General features: G+C 43.7%; 1 protein-coding gene across 1 annotated transcript in view; it reads left to right on the top strand.

Annotated features, from left to right (window-relative positions):
* SCUBE3 (signal peptide, CUB domain and EGF like domain containing 3) overlaps positions 1–27760 on the top strand; it is a 1051867-nt gene that overhangs the window by 202589 nt on the left and 821518 nt on the right. Inside the window, exons 5-6 of the mRNA XM_073575619.1 lie at positions 2790–2912; positions 9710–9826. Coding sequence (XP_073431720.1) covers positions 2790–2912; positions 9710–9826 — 240 coding nt within the window. The remainder of the gene's footprint in view (positions 1–2789; positions 2913–9709; positions 9827–27760) is intronic.

The following is a 27760-nucleotide window of genomic DNA, read 5'->3' on the forward strand; positions in this document are numbered from 1 at the left end:
TTACTTAAATTATATATATATATTTTAAATCCTTTCTAAATTTATCCTTCTATGCAAGTCATTATACAGGAAAAAATGGTTCTTAACGTTTCATTTGAAACTCCAATTTCTCATCTATTTTGAATGCTTTATTGTCAGTCCATAACCCCTTAGCGACCAGGGGTATTTCAGTTTTTGCGTTTTCATTTTTTGCTTCTTCCCAGGGCCATACATTTTTATTTTTTGGTCAATATGGTCATGTGGGGCTTGTTTTTTGTTGGACAAATTCTACTTTTGAACGGAAAAATATTTCTACCGGAAAACGGGGAAAAATGTGAAAGTGTGGTGAAATTGCAAAAAAAGTGCAATTCCACAGTTTTTTTTTTTTTTACCATGTTCACTAAATGCTAAAAATTACCTGCTGTTATGATTCTCCAGGTCATTGAGTTCACAGACACCAAACATCTTTTGAGCACTGTTATTGCATTTTAATGCAGTGTTGTGGAGCCCATAAAAAGTAATTCTGGTGTTTTGAATTTTATACTTATTGCGTCGTTTAGCGATCAGGTTATTTCTTTTTTTATATTGATAGATCGGGTGATTCTGAACGTGGCGATACCAAATATGTGTATATTTGATTTTTTTATTGTTTTATTTTGAATGGGGCGAAAGGGAAGTGATTTTAACTTTTATTTTTTTATTGTTTTAATATTTTTAAAAACGTTTTTTTTCTTTTTGCATGCTTCAATAGCCTCCATGGGAGACATTTAACTAGATGACAGCTGTGGGTGGGTCGCGATTCCACCCACGGCTGTTGTGGGCACATGTCAACTATACAGATCAGCTGTCATGTGCCCAGAAAGGTGTGGGCTCAGCACATACCATCATACTACTGTAACCATAAAATCTGGTGGTAATAGTGTGATGGTCTGGGGCTGTTTTGCTGATTCAGGACCTGGAACACTTGCTGTGGTTAATGGAACCATGAATTCTGTTGTGTAGCAAACAATCCTGAAGGAGAAAGTCCGGCCATCGGTTTGTGACTTCAGGATGAAGTGTACTGGGTTATGCAGCAGGACAATGATCGAAAACACACCAGCAAGTCCACTTATAAATAGCTTAAGAAAAATAAAACTAAGACTTGGGAATGGCCTAGTCAAAGTCCTGACCTTAATCCACTTGAGATGCTGTGGTATGACCTTAAAAAGGCAGTTCATTCTTGGAAACCAACCAATTTGGCTGAACTACAACATTTCTGCAAAGATGAGTGGGCCAAAATTCCTCCAAAGCATTTGTTAAAAAGCCTCATTGCCAGTTATCACAAATGCTTGATTGCAGTTGTTGCTGCTAAAGGAGGCCCAAACGATTATTAGGTTTAGGGGGCAATCACTTTTTCACACAGGGATTTCTTTTTGTCTTAATAGTAAAGACCTTCATTTAAAAACTGCATTTTCTGTTTACTTGTGTTATCTTTTGTATATTATTTAAATTTGTTTGTTGATCTGAAATATTTAAGTGTGACAAACATGTAAAAGAATCAGAAGTCAGCAAGGGGGCAAACACTTTTTCACACAACTGTATAAATACAATTTATATAGTATTAGGGGGGGCTCTGGTCCAAATCTTGCATCAGGCCCATCAGACTCTAGTTACCCATCAAACCCCACACAATCTGATGTCCCGAACCCCTTATTTCTAGGCCCAATAATATAAGAAAAATATAAGAAAGCTGATGCTTACCTAATCTTGGCTCCCTAGAACTGCAGACTCTGTTTCCTTTTCTTGTATAGAAAGAGGGCATCACCTGACGTACTCTTCATGGCACTAGCCTTCAAAAGGATTGAAGATGCCTGCCAGAGTAACTCTCGAAGCAGGGATCTGTTAACAGTATACTATTAAAAGTGTCACTATCAATGCAGCACACTGCCAGGCCTATGTGGCATTTGCCAGAATTGGTCTACAGCTCTGCTTATATACAGTATAATAGTAAACTGCCTAGTTAAATTAATAGCTAGATTAAATACAGCTATCAATTCCTGAAGCCAAATAAGAGGCAGGAAAGAAGAAATGTTAGAAACGTCAGTGGAATAGAGTCAAAGGTCCAGGATGGTAGCTGTGTGTTAATAGGTAACCTGCACCTTCCATGTCAGGGAATAGGGACTGATGCTACATGAAAGCTGGACTTGGAGTTTAGAGGAAGAATTCTAGATTACTAGACCGGGGCAAGGATCGTACACTGCAAGTGGGTTTCACAATAGCAAGAGTTGTAAACTAAGACATGGAAGGACACAGTCAACTAATTTAAGCAACTGCTAAATACCACACAATAAATGTGCCAAAACATGCATCAGTAAAGTATATGCATTAGTACAGCAAAGAAATTTTGCCTACCAAGTTTTTAACTTGGTATTCTCTGTATGAAAGTTATCTCACGTTCATCAGTAACATCAAGTTTGTTTTTACAACATGGACTGTTTCCTTCCTCACTGATGCTAAATGTACAGGGATAAATTATCATCTACAAAAATGTGCCCCTGCAAAGAAGAGTCCCAAGAAAGTATCACACACGCACTCTGAGGAACCCATTTTACTAGTGTTTGGGATCTTTCAAGTGATATTCAGTCAACCTTATTCCTCCAGCAGAGGGAAGTGAAATTAAGAGCTGGAGGTGGTTTAGCGTTTCCATAATGTTTACCAGAAAATGTAAAATCCTTTTAAAGGAAGTTATTTGTTTAGTAAATATAAACTAAGCTCAAAATAAGTACCTAGCAGTTGTTCCCTCTTTTAACTCTGAAAATTACCTTTTCCAGAAGGCATGCATTGCATGGATAGGAACCATGGTTGTGCCCATATTTGTAGAGAAACACCTAAAGGTGTGTCCTGTGAATGCCGACCAGGATTTGAGCTAACAAGAAATCAGAAAGAGTGCAAATGTAAGTATGCTTAGGATAGCAGGTTAACTGACAAATACAACACAATTTGGAAATTTGTTTTGACAAAGGAATACAGTAGTTAACACTGTTTTGATAAAAAAAAGCATAAAAGTGCTCCCACCATGTTAAGGTATACCCTATTGGGACAGTACAGAAGTCTTGTAGTCCACACAGTCAGATCAGAATGTTAAACTAAGAATCTCATGTTCAGTTATAAATGTACTAGCTATGAACCCGTTCTACGCCCAGGTGGTGAGCATTTTTATTGGTATCCCCCCAATCCTGGTATGCATGGTCCCCTCACCCCCAAATCCTGGTATGCATGGTCCTCTTACCCCCCAATCCTGGTATGCATGGTCTCCTCACCCCCCTATCCTGGTATGCTTGGTCCTTTCACTCCCATTTCCTGGTATGCATGGTCCTCTCACCCCCCTATCCTGGTATGCATGGTCCTCTCGCTCTGCCTATCCTGGTTTGCATGGTCCTCTCACCCCCCCATCCTGGTATGCATGGTCCTCTGACCCACCCTATCCTGGTATGCATGGTCCTCTCACCCCCCTATCCTGGTATGCATGGTCTTCTTACCCCCAATCCTGGTATGCATGGTCCCCTCACCCCCCAATCCTGGTATGCATGCTACCCCTCACTCCCCAATCCTGGTATGCATGGTCCTCTCACCCCCCTATCCTGGTATGCATGGTTCTCTCACCCCCTTATCCTGGTATGCATGGTCCGCTCACCCCCCCTATCCTGGTATGCATGGTCCTCTGACCCACCCTATCCTGGTATGCATGGTCCTCTCACCCCCCTATCCTGGTATGCATGGTCTTCTTACCCCCAATCCTGGTATGCATGGTCCCCTCACCCCCCAATCCTGGTATGCATGCTACCCCTCACCCCCCAATCCTGGTATGCATGGTCCCCTCACCCACCAATCCTGGTATACATGGTCCCCCTCACCCCCTTTTCCTGGTATGCATGGTCCCCTCACCCCCCTTGCGTGGTATGCATGGTCCTCTCACCCCCCTTTCATGGTATGCATGGTCCTCTCACCCCCCTTTTGTGGTATGCATGGTCCCCTCACTCCCCTTTCGTGGTATGCATGGTCCCCTCACTCCCCTTTCATGGTATGCATGGTCCCCTCACTCCCCTTTTGTGGTATGCATGGTCCCCTCACCCTCCTTTCGTGGTATGCATGGTCCCCTCACCCTCCTTTCGAGGTATGCATGGTCCCCTCACCCCCCTTTCATGGTATGCATGGTCCCCTCACCCTCGTTTCGTGGTATGCATGGTCCCCTCACCCTCGTTTCGTGGTATGCATGGTCCCCTCACCCTCCTTTCGTGGTATGCGTGGTCCCCTCACCCCCCTTTCCTGGTATGCGTGGTCCACTCACCCCCTATCCTGGAATGCGTGGTCCCCTCACCCTCCTTTCGTGGTATGCATGGTCCCCTCACCCTCCTTTCGAGGTATGCATGGTCCCCTCACCCCCCTTTCATGGTATGCATGGTCCCCTCACCCTCGTTTCATGGTATGCATGGTCCCCTCACCCTCGTTTCGTGGTATGCATGGTCCCCTCACCCTCCTTTCGTGGTATGCGTGGTCCCCTCACCCCCCTTTCCTGGTATGCGTGGTCCACTCACCCCCTATTCTGGAATGCGTGGTCCCCTCACCCTCCTTTCGTGGTATGCATGGTCCCCTCACCCCCCTTTCGTGGTATGCATAGTCCCCTCACTCTCCTTTTGTGGTATGCATGGTCCCCTCACCCTCCTTTCGTAGTATACATGGTCCCCTCACCCCTCTTTCATGGTATGCATAGTCTCCTCACCCTCTTTTCGTGGTATGCATGGTCCCCTCACCCTCCTTTCGTGGTATGCGTGGTCCCCTCACCCCAATTTCCTGGTATACATGGTCTCCTCACCCCCCTATCCTGGTATGTGTGGTCCCCTCACCCCCTTTACTGGTATGCCTGGTCCCCTCACCCCCTTTCCTGGTATGCATGGTCCCCTCACTCTCCTTTTGTGGTATGCATGGTCCCCTCACCCCCCTTTCGTGGTATGCATGGTCCCCTCACTCTCCTTTTGTGGTATGCATGGTCCCCTCACCCTCCTTTCGTGGTATGCGTGGTCCCCTCACCCCCCTTTCCTGGTATGCGTGGTCCACTCACCCCCTATTCTGGAATGCGTGGTCCCCTCACCCTCCTTTCCTGGTATGCATGGTCCCCTCACCCCCCTTTCGTGGTATGCATAGTCCCCTCACTCTCCTTTTGTGGTATTCATGGTCCCCTCACCCTCCTTTCGTAGTATACATGGTCCCCTCACCCCTCTTTCATGGTATGCATAGTCTCCTCACCCTCTTTTCGTGGTATGCATGGTCCCCTCACCCTCCTTTCGTGGTATGCGTGGTCCCCTCACCCCAATTTCCTGGTATACATGGTCTCCTCACCCCCCTATCCTGGTATGTGTGGTCCCCTCACCCCCTTTACTGGTATGCCTGGTCCCCTCACCCCCTTTCCTGGTATGCATGGTCCCCTCACTCTCTTTTTGTGGTATGCATGGTCCCCTCACCCCCCTTTCGTGGTATGCATGGTCCCCTCACTCTCCTTTTGTGGTATGCATGGTCCCCTTACCCCCCTTTCGTGGTATGCATGGTCTCCTCACCCCCCTTTCGTGGTATGCATGGTCCCCTCACCCCCCAATTCTGGTATGCATGGTCCCCTCCCCCCCCTTTCCTGGTATGCATGGTCCCCCTCACCCCTATTAAACTACACACATACAAAAAAAAAAATTATACTCAACCTTCTTTCCTGTGCTCCAGCGCTGTCACGTTCTGCTGGAGGCCGGGGGAGGAGTCTGGCGCCGGAGTACGTGCATGCCCATAGCGCTCTCCGGCGCCATATTGCTGACATATAGTGAGTTGAACTACAAGTTAAGTACAGTCCTGATAAGGTACACCTTGTCATGGTGGGATAGTCTTTACGCTATTAGATCAAAATAATGATAATTTCATTTACATGTACTATTATGTTTTTCTCTTATTACAGGGCAGTTGCACATTTTTCTTTTAACTTGGTTTTGCCTATTAAATGGTCACATTGTGAATGCACATCTATGCATTGCACTTATGCTTTGCCTCTGGCTATTTTGTTTTATATCTATCTTTCTCTCTCTATATATACTGTATATACTCGATTATAAGGTGAGTTTTTCAGCACATTTTTTATGTTGAAAAAGCTTCCCTCAGCTTATACTTAAGCGAGGGTCCCATAAAATGGAAGGGGATCGGCAGCTGCGGATCAGCGGGTCACAGGTGGCAGGAGCCGAATGCTGAGGTTAAAGCCTGTGCCCACTGCTAAAGAGAAATGAATATTCACTGACAGTGAATATTCATTTATCTTTAATAGAGGGCACAGTAGTCGCAGCCGCTGGCATCCTGCAGCTGCCGGGTGATCACGTATTCCCGCTACTTAAGAGAATGAATATTCATTCCCTTTAGTAGTGGACACAAGTGCAAACCCAGCCTCTGCAGGAAGCCAGCGGTTGCTACTACTGTGTCCGCTACTAAAGAACAATGAATACTCACTGCTATCAATGTACATAGTCCTGGTGTGTACAGCAGTAAGTATTCTGACAGCTGTCCTCTGCTTGACGTCACTACCCATGCACTGTTTACAAGCAGAAATCAGCTGCTGGCATCTGAATAAGATGCTGTAAGGTAGGGCAGGTAAGGTAAGTAGGATGGTTTATTTTTGTAATATTTTTCTGATGGGGGCCATGCATACCAGGATAGGGATGAGGGGCCATGCAAACCAGGATAGGGATGACCTGGCTATGCATACCAGTATAGGGATGAGGAGGCCATGCAAACCAGGATAGGGAAGTGAAGGCCATGCATACCAGGATAGGGATGAGGAACCATACACACCAGGGATGAGGTGGCCATGCACACCAGGATAGGGTTGACGGGGCCATGCAGACTAGGATAGGGATGAGGGGGCCCTGCATACCAGGATAGGGATGAAGTGGCCATTCATACTAGGATAGAGATGAGGAGACCATGCATACCAGGATAGGGATGAAGGGCCATGCATACCAGGATAGGGATGATGGGGCCATGCAAACCAGGATAGGGAAGAGAAGGCCATGCATACCAGGATAGGGATGAGTAGCCATGCAAACCAGGGTAGGGATGAGGAGCCATGCATACCAGGATAGGGATGAGGAGCCAGGCAGACCAGGATAGGGATGAAGAAAATGTACAGGTTTATACTTGAGTCAATACTGTTACGTGTTACAGAACCACTTAGCACCCAGAATATATTGTGCAGTTATATGTATGTATAATAGGTTCTATGTGAGATGCATGTCCCTAATGCATCAGCCCACAGGCTGCGCCCCTGAGCAGAGGGGACACGATATTCTCCTTTTGTCCGCCCTCCCCCCACCTTTGTAATTCCCACAGTAAACATCGGCAGGCTCCGGCCACCTGCGGCTTTTGTAATGCATGTCTGGCCTGCCACTTTTCTATTGGCCTGCCCTCTGTATCTGTGTGATATATTCTGTGTCCTGTGAGTAAAGTGTTGTCAGACTGGAAATACGTGGAGAAGCAGTGATCTTTTATATGCGCCCATGTAACCAAGGAATTCCAGCCAGCGTCATTCATTCAGACTCCAGCCAACGCAGAGCGGACCTCCGAAAACACGGGGTGGTACTGAAAGAGGTACCCAAGCCTGGATAGACCCCGTTACAAATACATTTTCCCAGTTTTTGTGGTAAAATGTGGTGCCTTGGCTTATATTAAGGTCAAGCATACTGTATATTATATATAGTGTGTGTGTATATACTGTGTGTATATATATATATATATATATACATACACAGTGCCTTGCGAAAATATTCAGCCCCTGAAACTTTTCAACCTTTTCCCACATATCATACTTCAAACATAAAGATACCAAATGTAATTTTTGGTGAAGAATCAACAACAAGTGGAACACAGTTGTGAAGTTGAACGAAATTTATTGGTTATTTTACATTTTTGTGGAAATTCAAAAACTGAAAAGTGGGGCGCGCAATATTATTCGGCCCCTTTAACTTAATACTTTGTTGTGCCACCTTTTGCTGCGATTACAGCTGTAAGTCACTTGGGGTATGTCTCTATCAGTCTTGTATATCGAGAGACTGAAATTCTTGCCCATTCTTCCTTGGCAAACAGCTCGAGCTCAGTGAGGTTTGATGAAGATCATTTGTGAACGGCAGTTTACAGCTCTTTCCACAGATTGTTGATTAGATTCAGGTCTGGACTTTGACTTGGCCATTCTAACACCTGGATATGTTTATTTGTGAACCATTCCACTGTAGATTTTGCTTTGTGTTTGGGATCACTGTCTTGTTGGAAGACAAATTTCCATCCATCCCAGTCTCAGGTCTTTTGCAGGTTTTCTTCAAAAATGGTCCTGTATTTGGCTCCATCCATCTTCCTATCAATTTTAACCATCTTCTCTTTCCCTGCTGAAGAAAAGCAGGCCCAAACCATGATGCTGCCACCACCATGTTTGACAGTGGGGATGGTGTGTTCAGGGTGATGAGCTGTTTTACCTTAATGCCAAACATATCGTTTGGCATTGTTGCCAAAAAGTTTGATTTTGGTTTCATCTGACCTGAGCACCTTCTTCCACATGTTTGGTGTGTCTCCCAGGTGGCTTGTTGCAAACTTTAAACAACACTTTGTATGGATATCTTTGAGAGATGGTCTTCTCCTTGCTTGAGATGAAAGTTTAGAGGGATGGCCGGGTCTTGGTAGATTTGCAGTGGTATGATACTCCTTCTATTTCAATAAGATCGCTTGCACAGTGCTCCTTGGGATGTTTAAAGTTTTGGAAATAATTTTGTATCCAAATCCGGCTTTAAACTTCTCCACAACAGTATCACGGACCTGTCTGTTGTGTTCCTTGGTCTTCATGATGCTCTCTGTGCATCAAACAGAACCCTGAGACTATCACAGAGCAGGTGCATTTATACAGAGGCTTGATTACACACAGGTGGATTATATTTATCATCATTAGTTATTTAGGACAACATTGGATCATTCAGAGATCCACAATGAACTTCTGGAGTGAGTTTGCTGCACTGAAAGTACAGGGGCCGAATATTATTGCCCGCGCCACTTTTCAGCTTTTGAATTTCCACAAAAATTTAAAATAACCAATAAATTTCGTTCAACTTCACAATTGTGTCCCACTTGTTGTAGATTCTTCATCAAAAATTTACATTTGGTATCTTTATGTTTGAAGCATATGTGGGAAAAGGTTGAAAAGTTCCAGGGGGCCGAATACTTGAGCAAGGCACTGATATATATTTGAATTACTGTATGTAGGAAATGAGAAGGTATAGCAGGTAAATGTGAAATATAATAATTCATAGTGGGATTTCCAAACAATTTCACGCTAGCTTGGTGCTCAGGTTTGCAATATCACAGAAGGAATTGACAAATTATTGGGGGAGGCTGCTGAAAAATAATCATGAGGGCAAATATAAACTAAGAAAATAATGAAGTTACTAAAATGCTGTCTGTGCCATACCACAGAGGCAGTGTCAGATTAAAGAGAAAAATTATTTCCATGTGGAAAGTTTAAAGTGATTCTGGGCCAACATTTGTTGTTTACATTCATGATTCATGTAGAATCTAAAACCAAAATCCTATGATTTTCACCTTCAAAACCTCAATATTACTGAACACTACAACGACATCACGTCAAATTAATTCTATTCTATATTTTCTACATCATTCTTCTCTATAGTGACATGTAATTATGGAAATGGTGGTTGTCAACATACATGTGATGATACTGAATATGGTCCACGCTGTGGCTGTCATGTAAAATTTGTACTTCATTCTGATGGAAAGACTTGTATAGGTAAGTGAATTAGTTTAAGCATATTTTGTTTGGTCAAACAATTACAATTTGTTTGTTGTTGTCTTATTAAAAAACATTTAAATTTTTCAGTTTTGTACAGGGGATACAAGGCAAGCCAAAAAGGTGAATGCATTTTACTGTTGAAAAAGAACACATATTTAATCCAGAGCAAATATCAATAATAAAAGTAACACATTCAGTCCAGAAGCAAGAAGGTTCAAAACAGTGTTTGTGCCAAAGCTGAGTATGTGAACAAGACACCTTTTATCCTGTCCTGCAAAGGATAATCAGTCAATTGTATTGAAAAAAAATTTATGATGGTTTTTGATATATGAACAGCCTAACCTAGTGTATGGTCACAGATACTGTAGTGTTGACACTGTTGTAAGGATGGGATAGTTGTATAGTCTCTGAAACTAATTCTCTGCTAACATTACATTTATTTTGACTCAGGGTGTGTTCACACTTTGCATTTTTAGTGCATTTTTTCCCAAAGTCAAAACCTACTCTATTGGCAGTAAGTAAGCAGGGTTTGCTTAGTTTGTGTTGTGTTTTCTGCTGTTTTTTCCCTGTGTATTTGATATGGTACATTTGTCTTTTGTGCATGCTGATGAAGTTTAAAAAAAAATCTGATTCTACTTCATCGTGTTTTGGCACCAAAAACGCAGCAAAAACTGATACCTGTGTTTTACCATCCCTTTTTGCTCTACGCCTCTACCCATTGCTTTCAGTGGGTGAAATATGCTGATAAAACACTGAAAAAATGCTGAAAGAACTGACATGCTCCATTCTGCAAAACCACTTGATTTGCACAAAATACTAAGGCCAAAAAGTCAAGCTGTGTTCATGAGTAGTGTTGAGCGATACCATCCGATATAGAGAAATATTGGATCGACCCGATACAAAAAAACTATCGGGTATTGCCGATTCCGATACCGGAAGTCCCATTCAAGTCAATGGGACAGAAATATTGGAATGAAAAAAACCCCTTTCTTTACTTGCACATCCAGTTCGGGAGGGGGGAAGAGTGTGGACGGTGCGTGGGCGGACTCTGTGCGTGTCTGTGTATGCAGGCGGGGTCTGTCCGGGCCTGCCGGGGGCTTGTGCCGGCTGCCGGGGGTCTGTACGGGCCTGCCGGGGGCTTGTGCCGGCTGCCGGGGGTCTGTACGGGCCTGCCGGGGGCTTGTGGCGGCCGGCGGGGGTCTGTACGGGCCTGCCGGGGGCTTGTGTCGGCTGCCGGGGGTCTGTACGGGCCTGCCGGGGGCTTGTGCCAGCTGCCGGGGGTCTGTACGGGCCTGCCGGGGGCTTGTGCCGGCTGCCGGGGGCCTGTACGGGCCTGCCGAGGGCTTGTGCCGGCTGCTGGGGGTCTGTACGGGCCTGCCGGGGGCTTGTCGGCTGCCGGGGGTCTGTACGGGCCTGCCGGGGGCTTGTGCCGGCTGCCGGGGGTCTGTATGGGCCTGCCAGGGGCTTGTGCCGGCTGCCGGGGGTCTGTACGTGCCTGCCGGGGGCTTGTGCCGGCTGCCGGGGGTCTGTGCGGGCCTGCTGGGGGTCTTATGTGTGTGCAGGCATTGTCCAATGGGACTAGAAGTCCCATCGGGCGATGCCTGCTACAATGACATTGATTGACACATTAGCCAATGATGGGACAGTAGTAGTCCCATCATCCGGCTAATGTGTTGAATGTAAAAGAAAAAAAAAAATATATATATATACATACTACATACATACTACATATATACTACATTCATACAACATACATACATACATACTACATACTTACTACATACATACTACATACATACAAGCTACAGACATACAACATACATACAACATACATACTACATTCATACTACATACAGTATATACTACATTCATACAACATACATAAATACTACATACATACTACATATATACTACATTGATGCAACATACATACATACTACATATAAACTACATTCATACAGCATACATACATACATACATACATACTACATACTTACTACATACATACAACATGCTACAGACATACAACATACATACAACATACATACTACATATATACTACATTCATACAACATACATACATACATACTACATACATATATACTACATTCATACAACATACATACTACATACATACAACATGCTACATTCATACAACATACATACTACATACAACATACATTCATGCAATACATACATACTACATTCATACAACATACATACATACTACATACATACATACAACATGCTACAGACATACAACATACATATTACATACAACATACATACATTCATACAATACATACATACTACATACATACTACATACAATACATTCATACAATACATATAGACATACAATACATATAACATAGAGTACATACTCACCAATACTTGTCACATTGTTCCCTGAAGCCAGTGTCATCTATGAAAAAATATGAAAATAACAAACAAGCCATATACTCCCTGACCCGCAGAAATCCTCATGTCCCACGCCGATTTCCCGTGGAGAACAGCAGCATCAGCTGATGTGACTGCTCTCTACGGGGCTCCAGGAATCCAATGACGGGAGGTAGGTATCCTTCCGCACTGTATTCCTCCGCCACTGTAAAAAAAAAATAGTCCCTAGTCTCCCTTTTGGCATTGCTGTGTGAAAAAGTTCCCACGCAGCTTTTGCCATAAAGTGAGACCAGGGACTATTTTTTTACAGTGGCGGAGGAATAAAGTGCGGAAGGATACCTACCTCCCGTCATTGGATTCCTGGAGCCCCGTAGAGAGCGGTCGCATTAGCTGATGCTGCTGTTCTCCACGGGAAATCGGCATGGGACACGTGGATTTCTGCAGATCAGGGAGTATATGGCTTGTTTGTTATTTTCATATTTTTTCATAGATGACACTGGCTTCGGGGAGCAATGTGACAAGTATTGGTGAGTATGTACTCTATGTTATATGTACTGTATGTCTATATGTATTGTATGAATGTATTGTATGTAGTATGTATGTAGTATGTATGTATTGTATGAATGTATGTATGTTGTATGTATGTTGTATGTCTGTAGCATATTGTATGTATGTTGTATGTATGTAGTATGTATGTATGTTGTATGAATGTAGTATATATGTATTTATGTTGTATGAATGTAGTATGTATGTAGTATGTATGTATGCTGTATGAATGTAGTATATATGTAGTATGTATGTAGTATGAATGTAGTATGTATCTAGTATGTACTGTATGTCTGTAGCATGTTGTATGTATGTAGTATGTATGTAGTATATATGTAGTATGTATGTAGTATATATGTAGTATGTATGTAGTATGAATGTAGTATATATGTAGTATGTATGTAGTATTATGTAGCATGTACTGTATGTCTGTAGCATGTTGTATCTATGTAGTATGTATGTAGTATGTATGTAGTATAAATGTAGTATATATGTAGTATGTACGTAGTATGTATGTATGTAGTGTATATGTAGTATGTATGTAGTATGAATGTAGTATATATGTAGTATGAATGTAGTATGTACTGTATGTCTGTAGCATGTTGTATGTATGTAGTATGTATGTAGTATATATGTAGTATGTATGTATGTAGTATGAATGTAGTATGCATGTAGTATGTACTGTATGTCTGTAGCATGTTGTATGTATGTAGTATGTATGTAGTATGAATGTAGTATATATGTAGTATGAATGTAGTATATATGTAGTATGTATGTAGTATGTATGTAGTATGTACTGTATGTCTGTAGCATGTAGTATGTATGTAGTATGAATGTAGTATATATGTAGTATGTATGTAGTATTATGTAGCATGTACTGTATGTCTGTAGCATGTTGTATCTATGTAGTATGTATGTAGTATGTATGTAGTATAAATGTAGTATATATGTAGTATGTACGTAGTATGTATGTATGTAGTATATATGTAGTATGTATGTAGTATGAATGTAGTATGAATGTAGTATGTACTGTATGTCTGTAGCATGTTGTATGTATGTAGTATGTATGTAGTATATATGTAGTATGTATGTATGTAGTATGAATGTAGTATGCCTGTAGTATGTACTGTATGTCTGTAGCATGTTGTATGTATGTAGTATGTATGTAGTATGAATGTAGTATATATGTAGTATGAATGTAGTATGAATGTAGTATATATGTAGTATGTATGTAGTATGTATGTAGTATGTATGTAGTATGTACTGTATGTCTGTAGCATGTAGTATGTCTGTAGTATGAATGTAGTATATATGTAGTATGTATGTATGTTGTATGAATGTAGTATATATGTAGTATGTATGTAGTATGTATGTAGTATGAATGTAGTATATATGTAGTATGTATGTAGTATGAATGTAGTATGTACTGTATGTATGTAGTATGTATGTTGTATGAATGTAGTATATATGTAGTATGTATGTAGTATGTATATATTAGTATGTATATAATTTTTTTTTTGTTTTACATTCAACACATTAGCCGGATGATGAGACTACTACTGTCCCATCATTGGCTAATGTGTCAATCACTGTCATTGTAGCAGGCATCGCCCGATGGGACTTGTAGTCTCATCGGATGATGCCTACACACACACAAGACCCCCGGCAGGACCGCACAGACCCCCGGCAGCCGGCACAAGCCCCCGGCAGGCCCATGCAGACCCCCGGCAGCCGGCACAAGCCCCCGGCAGGCCCGTACAGACCCCCGGCAGCCGGCACAAGCCCCCGGCAGGCCCGTACAGACCCACGGCAGCCGGCACAAGCCCCCGGCAGGCCTGTACAGACCCCCGGCAGCCAGCACAGTCCCCCGGCAGGCCCGTACAGACCCCCGACAGCCGGCACAAGCCCCCAGCAGGCCCGTACAGACCCCCGGTAGCCGGCACCAGACCCCGGCAGGCCCGTACAGACCCCCGACAGCCGGCATAGGCCACCGGCAGGTCCGTACAGGCCCCCCGCAGTCGGTACAGGCCCCCCGCAGTCGGCACAGACCGCGCATCATGATGCGCACAGACCGCGCATCATGATAACATCATTTCAGCAGCCAATCACAGCCACAACAGTGGCTTATTGAATTATGGGGACTTCCGATTCCGGTATCCGATATTGAAAAAATATCGGTACTCGGTATCGGAATTCCGATACAGCGAATATCAGCCGATACCCGATATTTGCAGTATCGGAATACTCAACACTATTCATGAGATTTCTGAAATCTCATAGACGTAGTCTTTGAGACACTGTTACTCTCTACTTTTGCCATCTGTGCCAGAAAAGTCCCCTTCATACCCCTAATATATCTAGAGGGCTGTTTTTATCAGGCTAATATTCCATATAGCCCACATATACCCTGCAATACATGTTTTCTTACGACAGCCAATTGGCAAAGTATACTACTATATTCCTATACAATGGAATATGCCACAGAATTTTAGATGCATAAGTAAAAGTCCCTTGTTAGACTCATATATTGTATATGCTTCACTAAGTCTATCATCAGCAACATACCAAAAGATTTACTTACCATCTGTGTCATTGTGAGGCATTCTTTGGCATTTGTGACTCATATGACACACATTTTTTGTAGTGGCCTTCTTCAGAGCAAACGTCCATGCACAAAAAAGAAAAGTAAGAGTTGCACTCACCATCCCTTAAAATCCACTTTATTTTGGCAGTTTAAAATATACAGGACAGGAGAGTATCACGTGGAGTGAGTAGGACAACGATCGTTGCAAATGCGCTTCTACGGGTAGTGTGGGAGAAAGGAAGTGGCAAGGTATATACCTGCAACAGGTCAAAATACCTCCCCCTTTCTGTCATCACCACGGTGTGGGCAAATAAAACCACAGCCACCTAGACAAAGAAATACATAGCATGATGCAAAGTAATAAAAACAATTAAAAATGAGCAAACAACGGTGAATATCACATTAATACAGACTAGACTGAGATACAAAACGACAATTACAAGAATACCGACATGTCAATTTTATCATTGAAGCCTGTTAGCTCCAGTGCTCATAATCCATCTCGCCTCCCTTCTGAGAAGTTATGGAGATCACCTCCCTAATCAGTTAAGACAACCTGCTCCAACCCTGCAAAGCATAATGCCTCTGGATTCCCCACTTGGTGGTCTTTGATGTGTTTAATCAATCTTGGGACCCCTTTTCCTGAACGAATAGAGTTTAAATGTTCCCGGAATCTAGCAAAAAGTGGCCCTATTGTTTTGCCGATGTAAAAAAACTTACAAGGGCAAAACAAAACATAGACTAGGTAATTGGTCCTGCAAGTAATAAAATCGCGAACCCGGTGTGATATCGATCCAACTTGTAAGGAACACCCCGTAATATGAAAAGAACAGAAAGAACAATGCCCACATTTGAAATTGACTTTCGGGACACCGGTTTTAATCAATTCTTCATGCGGTTGTGTACCAAAACATCCCTCAAACTGGTACTGCGTCTGCATGCAATCAACGAACCCCTAGCCACTATCTCTGACAAATCCGCATCTATTTTCAAAATGTGCCAGTTTTTCCTTATCACTTAACGAATACAGCTATCCATGGGACCATACTTAAAGCTGAACACAAACCTTTTATCTTTTTCTTTTTTACCCCTCCCTTTTTTACCGATATTGGGATCACTAGCTGAACTAACCTGCATTTGATTAACCGTTCTGTATAAAGCAGTATCCAAAATGGATCGAGGATACCCTCTCTGAAGAAACCTATGATATAGATCAAGTGATTGTCTCTTAAAACTGATAGGATTGCTATTGATTCTTTTAAGCCTTAAGAACTCGCTCAATGGTAAAGATTGTTTTGCATAATGAGGATGGGCACTATTGAAATGCAATAAAGAATTGCTAGAGGATGGTTTACGATACACTTCCATGTTAAGAATTCCCTCTCGTACCCGATTGCTGACATCCAGGAACTCCAATGATCTTCAGATCCTCTATCTGACATTATGTCTGTATGCAGCTTGACTGATAGAAGCCAGTGTCTGTACTTAAACCCCGTTTTATAGTAGTCGTTTTACTGTTCTGGAACCCTCAACTTTGTGCTTAATTAAAGTGAACTGACTGACAGCTAAACTCTTTCCTATTGATGCATTGAGGTAGACGCATGGGGTCCTTTACAACTTTTATTCACAACATGGCGAATAGTGTAAATAGCTATAATGGCAGAAGACTACTTTGATATTAACATAAAGAACAAAGTAGCTACATCATATAATATGGGAAGCTCTAACAAGGGGAAAATAATAACCCACCAAATGTGCTATATAGAGGTAAACAACCAGATGGGCTGAAAATCAGGGTGAGATGATTGTCATGAACCAGGGGTGTTTGGTTCCCACCAATTCATCAAGGGATTTATTATATCCCACTTTCCAGTTCTGTTTTGGAATCTGCAGCTCTCTGGCGCCCCTTACACTCAGGTCAGTCAGGGAACTACACCCAGAATAAGTAGTCACCAGAATGGCTGCCTTGCTGTGTACTGGCTATTGGCGTTCTGCAGGGAGGGCAGTATGTATATTCCCAGTCCCAGGCAGGAAATACACATGTAAAACCTCCATTCTGTCCCTGCCAGAACCTACCAAATACCCCAGAACACACTTCACTGCCACCAGCTCCTAGTTCTGATATTAAAATCAATATCTGGTCAGGAGCCAACCCAGCAGTAGTGTGAATTTTGCACGGAGATGTGGGGTTACATTTACAGCAAGGAGAACAAAGCTAGTAAAGTTTTATAGATTTTACTCCAAAAAGAATAGGCAGTGTTTAGAAAAGTAAAAAAGATGTTACAAAAAGAGACAGATACAGTATATACACCAATTATAAAATAAAAATGGATTAAAGATGAACTTACATATTTCAGTCAATGGCGCGCCATGTGGATTGGGGGAGGTGAACCTTCCCAAATCATCAGGTCAAAATGCACAGCCTCCCCTAGCTGTTTCCCCAGGCAGAAAGATACCCTCCTAATTGGGTTTCATAGCCTTATACTCTGTGTTGGGTGACATCACTGAAAGGGTGGAGCTATAGCATGCACTCCACTGTTGAAAGTTACTAAAAAGCTTATGAGTGCCATATTTCTGGGTGAGAACCTCTGCAAGAAACAACAGAGATATCATAGGTTTTCTTACAAGTTTTCCTTTCATTTAAGACTAAACATGCCATGGCTGGCTGGCTTGGTTGGGTCCAAATCCGTTTCTCGGCTCCTGCTGGTCGCCGAAGTTTCACAACCCATCAGTGGGTCACTCTCATTGTGCCGATGCCAAAACTGTCGGTTTCCCACCTCTATCAGTAATTGGTGCTATTATTTTTATCTTTAAAGGAACACTGTACTAGACAAAGAGCCATGTGCTTGTCCACACGGCTGAGTGAGCTGCTCACAACACATTCCTGAGGGAGGGGTGAGAAAGAGGGAGATAGAATTACACAGTACTGGCAGGGAGAGAAGGAGGGGGGCTGCAGCTTAGTGAGGGGGAATGTTTGTGGAGCATGTCATTCACAAAACTAAGGAGATGTAGCAGAGCTCTGTATGTGTGACTAAAACACTAAAACATATTCCTGACACCTCCACCTTTTGGACTGCGTTATTGAGGCAGGACCTCTCAGTACTCCTCCATACTCACCTCGGCAGGCTCACCTCGCCGGGACAACCAATCTGCATTGCCATGCTCGCTGCCCTTTTTGTGTATCACAGTAAAGTCGTACTATTGGAGGGTGAAGCTCCAGCATAGCAACTTTTCGTTGGTGCCAGACATGGTATGCAGCCAACGCAGGGGGTTGTGGTTGGTCCCCACAGTGAAGGTGCGTCCGTACAGGTAGGGCTGCAAACGTTGCAGGGCCCAAACCATAGAGAGGCACTCCTCTATGGTGGAATAGGTAACTTGACTCGGCAGAAGCTTCCAGCTCAGGTACAACACCTTATCCGCCCTAGTTGAAGACAGAGCCACTCTTTCCAGGTACCGGGTAGCGTAGTCTACTATAGTGAGGATGTACTGATTTCCAGAGCTGCTGGGGATGGTCAGCGTTCCCACAATGTCCACCGCAATCCTCTGGAAAGGCTCCTCTATCACTGGCAAAGGGATCAGGGAGCCTTGGGAACAGGCCCTGACTTCCCCACTCTTTGACAGGTAATACAGGAGCAGCAGTAGTTGGTTACATCTGTCCCCATCTTGGGCCAATAGAAGTGTTGAGACAGCCGGGCCTTAGTTTTGCTGATACCCAAGTGTCCAGCGAGTGGGATCTTATGGGCAATCCACACATCTCACCCCTATATTGGTATGGGACGACCAGCTGTCTTTCCCTCAACCACTCCTTATGTGATTTACCGGGAACTGTCTCCCGGTACAACCTCCCTCGTTCCTAGAACACCCTCTCCTTATCAGTCTCGGATGGGAGCTCCTGTGTGAGGCGTCTCAAGGTCTCCAGGCTCACATCTGAGTGCAGAGCAGCCATGAGCTCCTGGCTGGAGGCAGCCAGAAGTGACATCAAGGTCCCTTCCTCACAGGAACCCTCTGGAACCTGCTCTGGGTCCATCTCTTGTTTAGGCAACCCTCTGGCTGAGGAGGGTCCAGAAGGCCAGGTGTTACCTACATTCTGGACACTCTGACTGTGGATGACAGCAGCTACATAGGATGTCTCCCCGGGGATTTCCACAGACCCTTCAGCCAGCGCTGCAATGGGTACTACCTTCCCATCCACCCCAATACCTCAGGAGCAATGCTATATATGGGGTAGTTACCTTCCTCTATGGCACTGGTCAGTTGCATCACCTTCCTCACAGTTCCTGTGCATCTCCCCATTTCCCTTAGCACTGTCGCTTGCTCCTGTTAGGGGTTCCTCAGCCATTTCACCACGCACAGTGACGTGACTGAGTACTCCTGCACCTGTAGACACATTATCATTATCAGATAAATAGTTATCAGGTAAAGAATTATCAGGTAATTCACTGTCAGGTAAAGCAAGCATATTCACATCAATAGCATCAGCATTACCCTTAATGTCAGATCAGGGAGGGGTGTCAGGGACATAATACACGAACATCCTCCCCAAATCAGGCCCCAACAAAACATGGGCAAGTTTTCAGACAAACCCACTTCCTTCATCCCGCTCCTGGCACCCCAATCAAAACAAACCCGGGCCATCGGCAAGAGACAGTCCTGGTGACAGTCAGGGTTTTCCCCAGAATAATCTCTTCAGGGGCCGCCACATCGGGAGGGATGAGGGTTCATTCAGCTCCAGTGTCCTTGAGGCCTGTAGCGACATGGCTCCCCACAGTGACATGCTGTACATTGTCGCAGACCCTCCCAACCTCCCCACATACAAAAAGAACTGCTGCATTATGCCCTGAGGCCTTGGTTGGGGGGTTCTTCTGCTTCTCCAGACAAGTGGTGCTGAGATGTCCAATCCGATTGCAGGAAAAACAATTTTGAGGGTCTGACGTAGGCCTGGCATTGGCAAAGGGGACAGGGCCTCCGGTGAGTTGGCTGGTAGGGGCACTGGGGTTGGTTAATGGCTTACCCTCTCTCCAGCTGGCGGTGACTGACTTCCGCTCTTCCGGTTTATGGTTGGCGTTGTAGGTGTATCTGAGCTGCTTTGTCCCCATCTTTTGGCTCTCGGTCCATAACGAACTGTCACACTTCAGCTGGGCAAAGATGTAGGAACTAGTCTTATATCATCAGGTCCCTCAGCTGCTCAAAGGTGGTCTCTGACAGTCCTTGGATAGACTGGTCAAAGTGAGTCCTGAGTCCATGCACCACATCGCTGTAACTGTCATGTGGGCCACGCTGGAGGTTCCGGAACTTTTTACGGTAAACCTCAGGAGATAGTTGGTACTTCTTTGTCAGGGCCTGCTTGATGGCCTCATAGTCTCCATCTTGGTCTGGAGGGAGAGAAGCAAATGCCTCCAGAGCTTTTCCTTTGAGCCCTGGGGTCAAATATCGGGCCCATTGGTCCACAGGCAGCCGGTACTGTTTGTAGGCTTTCTCAAATCCCCGCAGAAAAATGTCCAAGTCCCCGTCCTTTTCCATCACAGGAAAGTGCTCTGGCCAGGGTTAGGGAGCGGAGCGTTACTGGACTAGCTGCTCCATGTGGTAGATGGTACTGCCCCGAGTTGGGCCATCTGCACTTCATGGTTCCTCTGAGCTTGGGCCTCCCGCTCAGCTCTCTCCACCTCCCGCTGCGCTCTCGCCTTGGCTTTCTCTTGGTATTGCTGGATCAGCTTCAGATGCCTCTCCTTATCATCTGCGTGGAGTTGTTCCAAAGCCATCTGCAGGTGGGGGTCCACTCTACCCTGGTTGCAAGTAGGGCTGGCCTGCACCATTTGGACCTCTGGTTTGGTAACATTCATACTTTGACTAGCCCCAGCCTCCACTGAGCTCTGGGTGTGGTCCTGACCCACTCCAAGCTGCACCAGTTCCATGACCATTTGGTCCTTGGTTTTGCCATTGGGGTCAATGCCTCTGAACATGCATATTCCAGCAAGAGTGTCCTTTTTCTGCTGCTTATACCAGGCCTCTCCCAGTGTAGCCATAATTGACAAATCAAAGATAGGACAGAAAAACCAATAGAAGGGGAGGTCATAACTGCTATACACACCGTACTGTCTCAGCACTAGTAAACACTGAGTTTGTTCTCTAAAACTATTTGTGCAGGGTCCTCGCAAGAACTGTGCAAGTTTTTAGTGAGGGGAATGATTGCTCAAGCCAGATCACTAATGCTCTATTATCCCACTGCTCTGCCACCAATATTTCATGAACCGGGGGTGTTTGGTTTCCCCCAGTTCATCAGGGGGATTTATTATATCCCACTTTCCAGTTCCGGATTGGAATCTGCAGCTCTCAGGTGCCCCCTTAACCTCAGGTCAGTCAGGGAACTGCACCCAGTATAAGTAGTCACCATAAGGGCTGCTGTTGTGAGCTCATATTCTCGTTCACCTTTGATGTCCGATGAACTCCCTCTGCTGGTGAAAGGAGGTGGTAAAACTGATTTGGATGGGAGAGACCTGTCACCTGAACAGGTGGATTGCGATTGGACATCCGGAATCTCTGAGTGGATATAAGGTAGCCGACGCCCTGTTGGGTTGCTGGTGACTTCTCTGCTCTGAGCTCTGGCCTCCAGTTCTGTTCCTGTCTTCTTAAAGCTAAGTTTTGCTCTGTTATTGTTCCATGAGATTTTGTCTGATTTGCTTAGTTTTGTGTTCAGCCAGCGACGGCTGGGGCTCTGCTGAATTTCCATTTTTGTCCCTGATCGTTTAAATCTCTTTTGCTCTGTCTTCAGAATATATCGGAGTGCTGATATAGGGATTTTGAAGTCTAGTGACTTCAGGGCCGTTTTTCCTATCAGACGTGTTGGGACATTTTTGGTAGGGTTTTTGCAGATTGCAGCCAGCATCTTTTCTGTCCTTTCCTATCTAGTTAGTTGGGCCCCATCGTTTGCTCTGCCTGTCTTTCTGTCTGTGTTTGTGTTTTCATCTGTTTTCACCGACAATACATGTTGGGGGCTGTCTATTGCTTTGGGGTCTGCTCTGGGGCAGTTTAGATTTCCCCTTTCTTTCTTTAGGCGTATTTAGTTCTCCGGCTGTGAAGAGGCGTCTAGGACCACCATAGGAGCGCTCCACGGCTACTGTTAGTTGTTGTGAATAGGATCAGGGGTCTGCAATCCGCTAGCTACCAACCTCTCCGGTTTTCTGGACTTAGCTTGCATTTTTGTTTTTTCCTCCTCCGGTGACTCATTCATAACAGGCTGCCTTGCTGTGTACTGGCTATTGGCGCTCTGCAAGAAGGATGGTTTGCCAGTCCCAGGCATGAAGTAAAACCTCTGTTCCGTCCCTGCCAGAATCTACCAAATCTCTCAGAACACACTTTGCTGCCACCAGCTCCTACTTCTGATATTAAAATCAATATCTGGTCATGAGCCAACCCAGCAGTAGCGTTAATTTTGCACGGAGTTGTGGTGTTACTTTTAGAGCAAGGAGAACAAAGCTAGTAAAGTTTTATAGATTTTACTCCAAAAAGAATAGGCAGTGTTTACAAAAGTACTAAAGATGTTACAAAGAGAGACAGATACAGCATATACACAAATTATAAAATAAAAATGGATTAAAGATGAACTTACATATTTCAGTCAGTGGCACGACATGTGGATTGGGGGAGGGGAACCTTCCCAAATTATCAGGTCACAATGCACAGCCTCCACTAGCTGGTTCCCCAGGCCCGAGCAAAAAGACACACTCCTAATTGGGCTTCATAGCCTTATTCTCTGTGTTGGGTGACATCAGAGAATTTGTGTCACAGCCCATATACAGATGGATGGTATAACTGAGCCCCGCAGTCTGGGCTCCTTTAAATAGTGGTGTTCCATGCTTCTCCCATCCCCGGCGTGTGACGTCATCTCTCTGTTCTTGACCCCCTGCTCAGGACATTGGGGCTGCCAGGGATTCTGGAGGCGACATCAAAGCTGCATTCTGTCCAGAAAGCAGGGGGCGTGGCCTCATGCCATCCACGATATGGAACGCAGGCCACCTAAAAGTTACCGCGCCATCTTGGATGCATCACATCCATTTGTAGTCACAGCACACTATCTGGTCTCTATGGAGACATGAGCTATCAGCCATTCACGATCATTGGCCTGTTACTGTAAAGTAACCTCAGCTCCACAGAGGGAAGTTCCCATCTGATGGTGCTGCCCTATATTCGAAGGTCAGTGAACCTTTATCAATAAATGTGACTAACTGCATGCAGTCGTTTATTCTTTTTTTCTCCTCTTCTTCCTGCCTTTTTCCTCTTCCCCTTAAAGGGGGATAATAATAAGAGGAAAACTGACGCACTCATCTATTTATATCAATACCCATTGCTGGGTGCAAATTAAAAATCCAAAGTTGAATCAGTCCAATTCCCTGTATATGATCATCAATAGCTTATCCAATGGTGGGGAGCTTGCATATTTTGTTATATGTTGCGACATCGCATTTAATCTGAATTGTACAGACAAATTATTTCAGTAGCGTTCGTGTGAGAATGATGGCTGGCCCTTATTGTCACTAAATTATTGTTCATTGACTGCCATTTGTTGACTGGCTGCTGATTTAGCTATTGTATCTGTACTTGTATTGCAGTCCTAGTATAGTTCTACTATCTTTGGGAAGCAAAGGCACAATGGTTGAATGTTTGTTAATAAGCTGACATTTTTTGACACACATTGTGAGGCAGTGACACATGTCACTGGTAGGGGTCCCTGTTTATTCTCCCCAGGGTATGCATGGAGGCATATTGAGGCCATGAGGGGGCCTTGCAGTTGCAGGTGTAGTTGTGATTGCAATGGTGAAGCAATGACCAATGTCACAGGTAGGGGTCGCTGTTTGTTCTCCCCAGGATATGCATAGAGGGGCATGGAGGCCATAAGAGTGCATGGCAGTCACGAGCGTAGCTATGACTGCAAGCTATACTAAAAATAATAAAATAAGTGTTAGCCTTGGACATGATAGTGTCCAAGGCAGATGTAGGGAAAACCTGAACTGGGATGTTGTGTTTTGAATCAGATTGCAGGATAGTAGTTGTGCAGTCAATTTCACTCCAGGCCCAGGTTTTCCATGTGGTAAAAGCAACAGGTTCTTTTGTTAAAAGCCCTGCAGGAAAGGGTATGGGTGTGTCTAATGTGCTATTGTGCAGAGCAGTCGGCTTTGCAGACCTATTCCTGTGTGAGGCAACACTGGCCAGCAGAGCCAGCAGCCAGGGCAGCGTAATAGCCTGGCACCTGCAGAGTGCACAGCCGTCCACGGTAACTGGTCAGAGGAGGGCTGGCTTGTTTAAGGACTGCCAACAGAAGGATATGGTTCCCGGTTGTAATCTGGGGGATATAAAGGACTGTGTTTGGCTATGAATAAAGAGACTTTGACACGGCAGTGCAGTTGCAGATGGAAACTGGACACAGGTAGGTCCAGTATGTGTAGTGACTGTGTAAACTGACGGAGATTTTGTCTTGTGAAAAAGGTGTGAATAAAGAGACTTTAACACAGCGCTGCAGTCACCATGGAAACTGGACAAAGAGAGGTCCAACGTGTTTAGTGACTGTGTAAACGGAAGGAAGCCGTGTAGTATGTAGTGCTGTGCAATGGACACTAATATTATGCACTGATATTATATGCACTTGTGTGAAGTGGACATTGATATTCACTTGTGTATGAATAGGACTTTAATGCTGTGAAGTAACACATTAAAGGAGTTTTGTGTTTGAACTTTGTGGATCACTGCCTCACCACTGCATAAGTGTGCTACCAGTGCACTACATCATGGAATTTAATACTGAAGAATGGTTGTTGTCCTTTTTCTCTGTGGTATATAACATGTCATAATAGACAACATAGTCAAATCTGTTTTCACAGGAGGCCCTGTGAAACAGATATAGACACAGAAACATTAGAAATTTAGTCATAAAATAATCCTTTACAAGATGACAAGACGAAAGTTGTTAATGAAGAGTTAGTCATGGCACATATTATTCGCATAGTAGCGAAAGTGGAATTTATCAGACAGGAAAAGAGGGGAACACGCGCGGGTGGGAAGGAGGGAGGAAAAGAAAGGAGGAAGGGGGGAGGTAATCTTGTTGTATAGGCATAATATTCATGGATGTAAAATTTTGATTTTTAAAGAAAGCATCCATAATTTAACTGTTCACTCAAACCCCGAGGGTGGCACATATCCAGCCAGAATATCCATCTTGCCTCCCTCTGTAAAATCATCTTGTCAAAATTCCCTCCCCTAATTACAATTAATTAAATGATTAATTTTAAAGGTTTCACCTGTGTTCTCATTGTGGAATTCTTTTGCCACCTGAATGGAGTCACATGCCACCCAGACACCACATTTAAAACACCCCGTAGGCCTTTTGGGCAACCAAGATTCCCTTTGGGGAGAGTTGAAATGGCTGCGTACCAGCCGATCTCCATAAAACAAAAATATCATCGAAAATCTAACCACAAGTCAGTGTTTGCTGTATATACCTGGTGGGTCTTGGAGAAAACAATGGTGTTCTCCCAACAGCCCAGGAACAAGTTGGCATAACTAGGTTCGCATGAACTTCTAATGGTGGTGCCACTGAGCTGGTGGAGGACTTGACCATGAAAAGAAAAATAATTGTTCTTGAGCACAAAGTTGAGGAGGGTCACCACCAACTCGTTGTGGGGTATATATTGGCAGCCTCTTGTAGCGAGGAAGTGTTTCACCTCCTGGACCCCATACTGATGTGGAATAGACAAGTATTAGGCCTAAACATCAATACTTCCTAATAGAGCCCTTGGTTCAAAAGAGATCCCTTCCAACCTCCGAAGGAAGTCAATCGTGTCTCTAATGTAATATGGGAGTGAGCCTATGAATGGCATCAGAATGTTGTCAACATATATGCCCACATTCTGGCTCACACTCCCTATGCCAGGCACAATTGGCCTCCCTCTAAGGGGATCCAAACCCTTATGCATTTTGAGTAGTTTACAGAAGGTAGCCATGACCAAGGGAGGAGGAACGAGAATTCATCTTGACTAATTAGATTGTCTAATCTAGCCTTTAGTAGAATAGTTTTTAGATCCAATACTGTTGGAGGTAATTTCCCGTCCTGTATCCTGTCCTGAATATTTTCTATATAATCAATAACTTAAGTTTGGGAAAATGACAAAGATATTTAATGACAAGTAAAATAAGATAGTAAAAGGCAATTCAAGTAATATTGTAACAATAAAACCTTTCTTCAATGTCCTATAATTAGAGAAATACCAATACAAATATCTATATATTATAAGTATACTTAGCAATGGTTCTTGATGGCAATAATGAGAGAGAGAGATATGGCCTTGATTGTTCCTCCATTTATACCAAGATTTCACATCCACACCCACATACAACCCACAACTCCGTTCCTCTCGTCCGATATCTTCTGTGGCAAATGTCCAATTATCTTCCGGTAATATAAACATTGTCATTGGCTGCAGTAATTGTCACCTTCCTGCAGATGGCATCCTCATGCTTGGGAGGAAAGTTCTTGTGTAGGACAGGTTCAACTCTATTTGGGCTGGCTCCAAGATGTCCATTTAAAGAACAATGGTTTATCATCCAAACACCACAGGCATTGTGTATCAATATACATATCCATAGCCTGGAGACATAATATATAGATATTTGTATTGGTATTTCTCTAATTATAGGACATTGAAGAAAGGTTTTATTGTTACAATATTATTATTATTTGAATTGTCTTATTACTATCTTATTTTACTTGTCATTAAGTATCTTTGCCATTTTCCCCCCCAAAAAAACACATCAAATTACACACAGAATCATTACATCACACAAAAATCATATAGAAAACAAACAATTTCATAATTTGTGATAGGATATAAATTTCTTACTAGTATTTACCTATAGGTTTCATTCTGGAATAAAACAACTTTTTTTTTTACCGTGCCCTCTTCTGCCACAGTTCTCACATATTACAATTTCCTTTAATTCAATGGGAATTTGTACATCTGTGTCACATGATGCAATTTTGACATTGGTTTGTCCTTTCACAGTTAAACACTGAATCTTCCTATATAGGTAATGGGTAACGCAGCACATATAGACTTGTAAAAGGATTAAAATTACAGAAACAATAAGCAATATAACAAATCGGGTGGATTAAATAATTCAGTATGCCATTTTCCGCATTTGAATGACCAAATATTACATCACACCAATAACCCTTAGCATTATTTTGTAACAGATGGGTAACTTCCTTTAGTTCATTTTGGTCATGATATAATAGAATTGTGGCATTTGCCTTTTCTTGATTAAGCTTCATCAATAAATATTCATCCCTATTAAATTTTACGAACCATTCTCCAAGTTCTTTCCCTATTCCTAGGCTTAAGACTTGCAAATTAA

Source organism: Dendrobates tinctorius, unplaced genomic scaffold, assembly GCF_039654945.1.
Source record: "Dendrobates tinctorius isolate UK_male_01 unplaced genomic scaffold, ASM3965494v1 ptg000045l, whole genome shotgun sequence".
NCBI classification, from domain to species: domain Eukaryota; kingdom Metazoa; phylum Chordata; class Amphibia; order Anura; family Dendrobatidae; genus Dendrobates; species Dendrobates tinctorius.